Below are 10,612 nucleotides of genomic sequence, written 5' to 3'. Positions count from 1 at the left end.
CTCAGCTGCACAACTCAGCTGGATCTGTGTACAATACATCTCCACATAGCCAAGATAGTCAGTATAGGTGTGGATGACAGCGAAAGGAGCCCGCATACCCAGCAGCCACTGGGCCTCCCTCTTTCCAGTCTCTTTGTGAGTGCTTTTTTTTTCTGTAGAAGAAAATTTCATATGGATTTGAGTTGAAATCACAACCTCCAAATTCCCCAGTCATGATCCAGCCATGGTTGAGAGAGAATGCAATAACTTCTCCAAATCCCTGTTTAATCACATTTCATTTGCTTTTCATATAAAGCCATGCTCTTCGCCAGTCTTGGACCATATTGATTATTAGGAAATAGAAATAGGTGTGCCAATAATGGAGTGTTCCAGGACACAGATTATGGCCTTTTTCACATGTTCAACCTCTCCTGCCACCTCATTTGTCTCCCTCTTTCTCTCATTCCCATCAAGCTTCACTGTATAACTGTAAGGCAAAATGGCATTAGGTGAAAAAAAAAACACAATAATTTTTGCGGATGGCGGTTTTGCAGTTCACCATGTTCAAGTTTCAAATTTCAACATGATTGGAGCAAAGTGTTGATGTATAAGTATTCATGATCTGAACAGCCATTTAAGTAGGCCAAATTCAAACTTTACTTTTCCCTTGTTACCAGTCAGATGCAGTGGCTGATGCCTTTCTCTTCAGGCTCTTTAGGAGATACTGTATTACGCTTTGAGTACTGGGAATGATATGCAGAGGCTAATTAATCTTCTTGAGTTACGCTAATTAGAAAAATAGTGGCAGACCTCTGAATATAGGACAAATTGAAGCCTGACATGACAGAACATTCCTCATCAGAGACGGTTTGTTAGAAAAGTGGTTGGCCCTCGGTAACCAGCAGAGACAGGCAACTTCCATATATTTATTGGATTTCAATGATGGAAGAACAGTATTCTCTTTGGCTCTCAGTGAACAATAAATATACACCAACTTGGAGGCCATTTTGTCCATCAGATTTCAGACATGTGTAAAATGGCTGCTATTTGATCAGATGGTCCTTTACTTTTTTTTTTTTTTTTTTAATCCCAAGGCTTAGTGCTCACTTAAATCTCAGCATCTCTCTAATTTTACGTTGCCAAAGATCTTACACTGTTGCATTATGCCTTTTGGTGATAATGTAGATCAGATTTCAGCTACATATATAATTCATCTCTGAATAATGGCCCCCAGTATTAGAGAATATTATAATATTTGGTAATCATTAATAAGTCATACTCACACTTTCTCCGCTCGTTGTTTGATGGGAACTTTTGATTCATGCCAATTTCTTTCATGTAATATGAAATCATTTTGTCTGCAAGTGTGATAAGTCAAATTTATGTTTGCACGATTATGCGTGCTCGGTAAGTTTAAAATACATGTTGAAGGGCAATGCACCAAAACTTTACATTGATGGTACGGTTATGATCACAGGAGCCAACTGAGCTGGTTGATTCATTTAATGTAAAAATTTTACTCTCTTTGAGATGTGTGGGGAGAGACCGCTGTGGTGTTCCTATCTTATTCTCATGGTGTAATAGCCTATTGCAGTTAATACTTGGTTTGTGCGTCTGTGTGTGTTCTGAATGTGTGTGTGCTGGATTGTCCAGGGAGATGTGAGTAGCCAGGACAGAGGGATTGAAATTTTAATGATGAGCGGCACCACCATACTGACGGCCACGGAACACCTCGGACAGCTTAAATATCACTGCTAATTAACACAGAGAGGTGGGCTGTCACACACATGATGGATGTTCGGGGAGCAGATCGCTGCTTTCAACCAACCAACGATTCCTTTATTAATCAAAGGCTGAGATGAAAAGGCGCTCCCACACCTCAGGGAGAGGGAGATAGCAGGAGCTATTGTTGGGAGGGTTTCAATCATTCACTGTGGTCCTGTGAGGTATTTGATCAGAGGGCATCCAAACATGTGTAGGAGACAGAATGTTTCTGCTGCTGAGCACTTGTTTTTGTAAACCTCTGAACCATCCATATGGTGACAGAGCCACAGTATGCACAGTCAGCTGAGATTTACTGGCTGTGGGTGAAATTTCTGTTTGAACCTTATTTGTTTTGTCCCTCTGACAGGAGAGGTGTGTATGAAGAGGGTTGGCTATCAGTCTTTCAGAAAGCTCTACTCCCTGACAGTCAGCCAGACTGTGGATAAGGCAGCACTCCTACGCTCTGGACTGACTCCATGACCAGTCTGTCTCACAGAGATGATTTCAAACCTAGATGATTTCAGCACTTTGTGTATGAAGATGAAGTGGTATCTCCCCCTCTCTGATCTCCTCCCCATCTCCCTCACTTAAGGAGGTCCATTGTTAAGTGCCGGGGGCCTGTGGGTGCTGTAAATCAGGCTGCAGTGGGAGGGGATGTGTCCCATGGGGCAAAGCGCACACTCCCAGCAGCCTTCAGGCTGATCTCATCCTGCCTATCCTGACGCTTTAATTAAAGAACTGGTCAATAGCAAAGAAGAAGGTGCCATGGGGTATAATCTGTACTTCCTACTGTACAGACGGGTATGCCAATACACGTGCAGGCAGACTGATGAGATAGTGTGTTTGAAGAAAGTCTTCCCTCCTCCCTGGAGCATGTGATGATTAAACATGACTGCACTATTAAAAGTGAAGCTTTCTCCCACTATTTACATGACAAGACTGGATTTCCTAGTTTTGATTGGTATGACGGTTTTAGCAATCTTTAGTTAATCTCTCATCTAAACAAAAAACATGTCCTTAACAAATCATGTGAACAGCTGCCTTTCTTAGAATCTGCAGGCCTACCACTTAACTGAATACATGTGTAAACTGGAGAACAGTTGGCCTCATAAGGTCAAAGTACATTAAGGCTATTTCCTATTCTCAGGCAATGTAGTGAACAGACAATAGCCAAGGATACACCTCCCTCTTGTGGTGCAACCAAGCCGTGTGTAAATTACCTACAGCAACACTGCATTACAGTGTGTAGCAGTTAATGAGCAACTGTGTTTATCTCATGTATGTTAAATAACTGGAAATATTTAACACTGAGCACTGTGTGATACTGCTGATCAACACTGAAAATACATTTGAAAGACTTCCCTCATAATCAATACTATGCTCGACTCAAATTTGATGACCAACTCGTCTGGTTCTTGATGCCATCTGCTGGCCAAACTGGGGGGTTACAATGTCTAAAAATTAACATCTCAATCTTGAAAGCCATTCTGATTTGCGACTCAAGACAAGGAATAAAAAATAGTTTCAAGCTCTGATTGTGTCTTGACTGGGTTGCATAGTAGGAAGATTCAAATGTGACTGCAAAATTTTCATCATAAATTCTGATGAAAAACTGATGGATATTTTAGGTTCCTCATCCCATGTCTCTAAATATAATTTAGATTTAAGTTCAAGCTTGTATTTCAAGACAGTTATTTTGAATGTGGGTGCCAAGAAATAGAATATTTAAAACTACTGTTGCAGTGTACAGGAATAACATTCACTTGTTTTTTTTTTTTTTTTTTTAAAAGAGTAACAGCTTTATTCAAGCTTGAGGCCCTAACTCTGAATTGACTACAATGACTGACTGAGTCAAAATGGACTTCAATTAACCTGTGAAATGACAAAAAAAGAATTCACTTCATTAAAAAAAGAAAAAAAAATGCTCTTTACCAAAAACAAATGTATACAAAATCCTCCAGGTCAATTCTACCACGAGGATCACAAATCCATGCCAAAGAATAATGACAAACAAAGAAAAGAAAAAAAAACTGACTAATCATGGCTGCTACGCTAGAGGGGTACCGGTGGCAGCTTTTGTCTCTATTCCTAACAGTAAGTCCAACAGTGACTCACCATACCCTTTTTGTTTGTCCTAACAAACATCAGACTAAAGACCATGATCTTGTGAAGACTTTGATTTCTGTTTGGAGTGCGGGTCCTGTACATACTATTTTCTATTCCCTAGTACAATTTAAAATATATATTAACTTCGTAAGCAGTAGAAAACTCATTGATGGATCCCAAACTCCTTTTACATTATCTAACAGTCTGACAGCAATGGAACTATCATTCTACTATAAAACTGTCTCAGTCTAAACAGGTAACAGTTGTTAAAAATTCATATCTCCTCTACTTTTGCGCTAGCACCCCCAGTCCAGTGTTTACAGACCTACTTAACCATGAAGCTGGCGAGGCCTGAACAGAATCTAGATTGACAAAACACCACGTGGACCCCCCGACTCCTTTGTCCACCAAATACAAATTAGTCATCTTCACTGAAGATGCCAGAGGTTGAGTTAGAGATAAGAAGACACAGTGCATGCTAGATTTTAAAACATGCATCCACATCACAATCAGTGCAGGTCAAGACAGAGGTCAGCTCTCAAAATCTGCGGATCAGACCTGTGTGACTTTTTTTTGGATTTTCCTTTTCCAAAGATACGGGCTGTTTTGTGAACGCCGGATAATCTAGTCAAGACCAAGACATTTTCCTCAAAGGACAGGCCCGTCTCCACTGAGGATACCTGTAGGCCGAGGACTTAATCTTGATCCGGCTATGTGAAGACAGCCTTACAAACAGCAGTTTAGACAGGATTTCAAGGGCTTTTCAACTGATTCCAGTATGGGCAGGCAAAATTCTTCCATCACAAGTCTTTGAGAAGATTTCAAACAAGATGCTGACCACGGTCTGAACACGGGCTCGCAGCACCAAGCCTCACTTACCCGAAACACATTTTAAAAAGATGGAACACTGAACAGAGCCTATGATCACCGAGTCATAAAAAAACAAGACCAACAATGTTTTTTTTGTAAAAAAGGAGCTAGAAAACAACAGATGATGATGGATTCTAGAGTTCAGGGGGTTATTACAGAAGCATTCTTTTAAAATTACTACTTTTAAAATTACATCTCCAATTCAGAAACCAATTTAAAATGGCTGCTGTGACAGGCAGTTCTTACACGCCATTACAGTTTTACATGGGCAGACTAACTTTCCGTCCTGCAGAGAATTTTAGCAGCAACGATTTAAAAAAAAAAAAAAAAAAAATCCCATCAACAACAAAAAAGCAATCAATCAGTGCTGCTCAAACAAAGCCTGCCAGCCTGTCACCATAATCATCAGCAAAGTTGATACAGCACAGGTTTGTGAACTAGGCGCCCACATGCTGTTGATATCATTCATCATCAGTGCGAAATGTCGACATGAAATCCATTTAAACCAATTTAAAATGCAGGATATTGTCATCAATTGTGTGCCACCATTAGCCAGCAAAACCATCATTGCAGTAACAAGCCCAGGCAATGAGGTGTGTTTGAGGTTTGCACGTATAATGAGAAAATTCTTTAAAAACAAAATAAAAATAGGATGGACTGTTTTTATTCTGTAATAACCCCCTGACATGTTTACACCATTGTTATCAAAGGCTATGGAAAAGTTAGTTTCAGGTGTTTTAAGCAGAAGACATCTACCAGGTAGGAGTGCTGATTACTGCCTTGAGGCAACACAGGCCAAAAGCTATCCGTTCAGATGATTCACTAATTAGCACTAGCTAGAACACCTTTAATAGCGCAAGGGAACCACGATGAGCAGGACTTGAACACTGAAAGGCCATATGAGTCTGTGTGTTCAGCCAATGTCCTTTAAAGGAGCTCTTGTCCATATAATGTGGGAGGCACTGCCGGGGCTGTTTGCATGTCAGCAGAATGTCTGATAGGTACTGCCTGATGGTTAAGTGCCACAGACCCTCAATGGTAAAAGAAATTCAAGGAGGTGTATTATGACCGGAATACACACTGACTGCACAATAGGTCCCAGTTCACATAGTCTAAAAATACTTCCCTGCAACCCTTCAAACGAGCCTAGATGTGTGCGTTTGTCATTCAATTATTGCCATAGTAACATGACCCATTTGTCCAAGACCCTGTATAAGTCCTTCCCCTTTTGCCTGTACCATGAATGTAACAATAAAAAAATATGAAAAAAAAAAAAGAATGAGTACAAAAATCCACCATCCAGCTCGGAGTATGTGCTGGCAAGAACAAACAAATGTTTGGTTGTCTTCAAGCCAGGCTGCAGTATTGTTGAGCTCCAGTGTGCGGCGTTACTGAGCTGTGGACTGCGGCTGTCCGTGGGGTTTTTCTCTGCATGGCTGGGGGTCAGACAGTCAGGCGGTTGTTGGAAGGTTGTAGGGGGCTCCAGGAGGCTGTGTGGGCGGGGGTGTCCTGAGAGTACCCGGACGCTCGACTGTCACAGCATGACTGATTCTCCTCTTTGCTCATCCCCACTGTGCACAAGCGCCGGTGCCTCAGCAGCCTGTCTGTCCGTGAGAAGTTCTGGAGCCAGACAAAGAAAAATGTGTGTTTCAGCTGAGGCGGCAGGAGACCGCTATTGATACTGCTAGGAGAGGGCTTGTATAATCTTATGAGAAACTCTAAAAGTGAATGGATAGCACATTAGTTCCACAGGGGAGAAGGGCTCACTAACCTGATGGCAGCGATCGCACTGGTAGGGCTTCTCTCCACTGTGCACCCTCTTGTGTCTGTCAAGGTGGTAGCGCTGGATAAACCGCATATCACACGCATCACAAGCAAACGGCTTTTCCCCTGCAAAAAAAACAAACAAACAAAAAAAAAAAACACAGATGAGTTATTCAACATGACAGCAACCACAAGATATTTTTCTGTATGTTTTTAGTGCTTGCAAAATCAGGGATGCACAATACCATATTTGGCCAACATCTGATACTCACTGGGCAAAATAAGAAAACTACTACAACTTAGGTTATGCAAAACATGCCATGTGTATTTTTATATAACATTTTCTTTCAGACAAAATTGTAAGATTCATCGTACTTCAACAGGCTTGGATGATGCGCCCCCTGAGAAAATCCTAACAACCACAACCAGTGCAAATATAACCTATTTCACATATCTGCATGTCATATCAGCATAAATGTTCATTTCAGGCCGATAGCAATATTTCATTTTAAAGACAATATTGGCCGATACTGATAATGTGTCGATATTATTGTGCATCCCAAGACACAATACTTTCTTAAAGAGGGTTGATGTAAGTGAGCACCCTTTAGATTTACCTGAAGAAAAAAAAAACATGGTTCCCATCATAGGCCCGACTCACTGATAAATTATGTTTACTCCGAAAATTTATTATTCCACATTTTTTGTCAGTTAAGTCTGAAGGTTCTCACTTGAATCAACCTGAGCAAACAGTGGTCCCCCTCCTGATTAAACAAACCTGCTGCCCATAGTCAGCTAGTGCAGAGGCCATGGGAAGAGCACGCTGAAGCGGAGACCTGCAAGCCGGGAAGACTCACCTGTGTGTGTAAGTATGTGTCGCTTCAGGTGGTAGCTACTCCGGAATGCTCCATAGCAGTGATCACAGATGAAATTCTTCTGGACTTTCAGGGAACTGTCATCGCCCATATCCATCGGAGGAAGCATAGGCTAAAAAAAACAAACAAACAAACAAACATACATTTTCAACGTTAGTTCTAAGCCTAGAGGAGCAAGGGGAGGTCTTTGCATTCTGCCTTTTCCTCAAAACACACTTCTGAAACACTCCATACCTCCACTTTCTCTTTAACTTTGTTGGATGCCCCTGATTTTTTGTGCTTTTTCTTGGGTTGCATATTCTGGTTTGCTTGCATGTCCTTTTCATCCATCATTCTTGATGAGTGGTAATCCCCGTCCTTGCGGATCAACTTGCGGAGAGAAAATACCATTGGGGGTCAGTTTGCAATGACACAATCATTTTGTTTTTCGTACAAGCAATCAAGTATTCGTGTAGGAATAAATAATATCATATAATCACATCATGTGAGCCCAATGAAAAATACATCAATATTTCCTCAAGCTAAGACATACCACAGAATTATAGCTAAAATTAGTCAGCTTGTAGTTTGTTAGGTTTCTGGTTTTCTGTTTAACTTGACTAACATAATGTCAAGAGGTTGCAAAATGTTTGATCTCTTCATTTGTTCATGCAAAGAATCGGAATGACAGTGTTAACAGACTTTCTGAGGGACCTTATCGTTTTTTTTCTCCATGCAAAGCGAACAAAGATGCTCTTGTGGTGAGTGTGGGGCTCTGCGTGATGTGTCTCTCTCACCAGGGGTGGGCAGCTCCCAGCAGAGGGGTGGCCCATGTGGCTGTGATGCGGCTGGCCGTGGTGACCCTGGTGCCCGTGGCTGTGGCTGTGCTGTGAGTGGGTTTGGTGGCTCTCAGGACTGTCCCTCTGCCCCTGGCCCAGTGGTGACATCATCTTCTTCTGGCCTGGAATGCTGTTGGCTTGCATCAGTGCCATGCTGGACAGCACTGCCTCGCAGCCCAGCAACCCAGCCTAGCAACACAAACAACAGGTCAGAGCAGGGAGAGGGGGTCACGGGACTCCTCACAGAGACAAGGAGTCAGGGAGAGACTGAGGAACAGGGGTAACGAAGAAATGCACTGGCCCAGGACTGGGAACACAAAAACTAAAAGCATGATGGTGATTCTGTAGATGAGGAGACTTCCACTGACCCATTTCATATGGTCTCGAACAGAGTTGTTGGAATGGTGTGTCATCGCCGTGGTTTGAATGCGTGTGTGTTTGGGGAAACAGAGGGGGCTTCACTCAGGATGAGGGGTGACAGAAGAGACCAACACCCACCCAAATCATCAGGGGCCAAAGCCTGAAAGTAGAGGCATGACAACATGAGGCTAAGATTTCTACATTTTGGAATTAGGGACTGGGACGCCAGACCAATCCGTTTAGGTTTAATCAGTTATCAAATCTGGATCAAAGCAGAAACTTAGCCCCAGCACTTTGCTATATGTACAGTTTAACAGACCTGAAGAAAGCCCCAATGGTTTGGTGCATGCCAAACATTCCCATGGGCAACAGAAAACCTAGGACTGTCAGGTAAAAGGATTATTCAATGATCAAAGAAAAGGAGGAAAGCTGATGGAGAGGATGAAGACAACCTTGCCTTTTTTACAGACATTTATGTAGATCTAATATATGTATTAAACTAGCAAATAACTTTTTGGACAAGATGATATATGCAAGTATTAAAGGCTAACGTCTCTAAAAGAGCATGCGTGCTTCTGATTAAGAGAAGATTGTTTAAACCTACTCCAAAGCAGTTTCTCATTCAGCTTTAGGTATTTAGCTATACTGACAACACTAATAAGCATGTCAGAATCTATAAGCGCTTTTGTTGAAACAAGTTTGGCCAACTGTTCCAGCTTACAACATGAGACATGAAAGCATGCTCTTCTATAGAACAGACTGAGTCTACATCTAGTCAAGCAACACTTTCCAACACAATCACACAGATGAGGGATAAAGTCATGAATTTATTTACATCATGCTGAACTTGAGAAAACAGCTGCGAAACCAGTTTTGATACTTCGTCTGGTCCAACAAATAGTGTAGTATGCATCAAGAAGAGGAGGATTTGAGTTGTGTAGGGTGCTTGGCCTTCTCAACACACTTAATAATGCATTCTGAAAACATTAATGATTTAGATAGATGTTTAGATTATAGAAAAGCTTCTATGCTTACAAATACAAAAATATAAATGATCAAATACGGGGATTTCATAATAGAGAGCTTCTTCAGTGAAAGAGAGACATTATTTAAACACCAAATGGCCTGAATGCAGAGGTAGATCTATCTTGCATTCTCATATAATCTTATTCTTTCATGTGTATCAGTGTGCTGTACTGTATCTAGATGTCTGGCAATGAAACTTTATTCTCTCACATGACAAGTTAATATGGACCGGAGTTTTAAAGTTTTTTTTGCGTTGCCTGAAAAGGACCTGTCTGACTGAAGCACACTGCGTCCATTTATCCTGCAGAGGCCATTTCATTCTGTCATCTGACAATAAGCCAGATTTTTCATTGTTTGACACAGTGGGCCATTATTTTATTAAAATGTTGCGTATTTCCAAACAGCAGCGCAATTATCTCTCACTATATTTTTTAACCTTTATTGCGCAGGATCTTTGTGTATTGTTGATTTTTGTATTAAAAACTACAACCATGACTCAACCCTCTCATCATTATCGAACTGTAACTACAACAGAGAACTAGAAGAGGAAAAAAAAAAACAAGCAATGCTGCACCCGCTTCTCTTCTCTCACATGCAAAAAGATGAAAAAGAGAAAGGACAAGGACTAGAACCTCGCTGGTGAATTATTTTTTCATGCAACTGGCATTATATCTTTGGCACCACCAAACCACACAGTCCAACTCTTGCCGGCTGGTTCTCCTACAGCTAACTCTGCAGCCTGAAGCCTTTCATGATGAAACTCAAAGTAAACCTCAGGCATCTTATTAAGGAAATCAATGGCAAAGACAGGACTACAAAACCCTGTCTAATTAATGCTCCAACTGACAACAAATTAGCATGTTACTCACCCACACACACACAGAGAAAAAGGCACATATGATAAAAATATAAAGAATCTTTGGGGTTTTGTTGCACACTGTCATTAGTAAGCATGTGGTTTGGTGTTTTTGCAGAAGAGGGCACACTGATCAGCCAAACATGATGCCCCCATTTTTTTTTTTTTTTAATATGCACTTGCTACACGTTAAG

At 41.3% G+C, this 10,612-nt stretch overlaps 1 protein-coding gene across 2 annotated transcripts in view; it reads right to left on the bottom strand.

Moving 5' to 3' along the window:
* Positions 1–5,050: 5,050 nt before the first annotated feature.
* znf740b (zinc finger protein 740b) overlaps positions 5,051–10,612 on the bottom strand; it is a 6,071-nt gene continuing 509 nt past the window's right edge. The window contains exons 2-7 of one of the 2 annotated variants that reach the window (XM_030056306.1): positions 8,545–8,696; positions 8,135–8,365; positions 7,593–7,727; positions 7,341–7,470; positions 6,491–6,609; positions 5,051–6,339 (exon numbers count right to left, since the gene is read on the bottom strand). In XM_030056306.1, the coding sequence (XP_029912166.1) occupies positions 6,163–6,339; positions 6,491–6,609; positions 7,341–7,470; positions 7,593–7,727; positions 8,135–8,365; positions 8,545–8,589 (837 nt within the window). In that variant the 5' untranslated portion in view covers positions 8,590–8,696 and the 3' untranslated portion in view covers positions 5,051–6,162. The remainder of the gene's footprint in view (positions 6,340–6,490; positions 6,610–7,340; positions 7,471–7,592; positions 7,728–8,134; positions 8,366–8,544; positions 8,697–10,612) is intronic. The other variant, XM_030056307.1, reaches the window with a different exon arrangement.

Source organism: Myripristis murdjan, chromosome 7 (assembly GCF_902150065.1).
Source record: "Myripristis murdjan chromosome 7, fMyrMur1.1, whole genome shotgun sequence".
Classification (NCBI taxonomy): domain Eukaryota; kingdom Metazoa; phylum Chordata; class Actinopteri; order Holocentriformes; family Holocentridae; genus Myripristis; species Myripristis murdjan.
The sequence above is the reverse complement of the archived record's forward strand: the minus strand, read 5'-3'. Positions and strand labels throughout refer to the sequence as shown.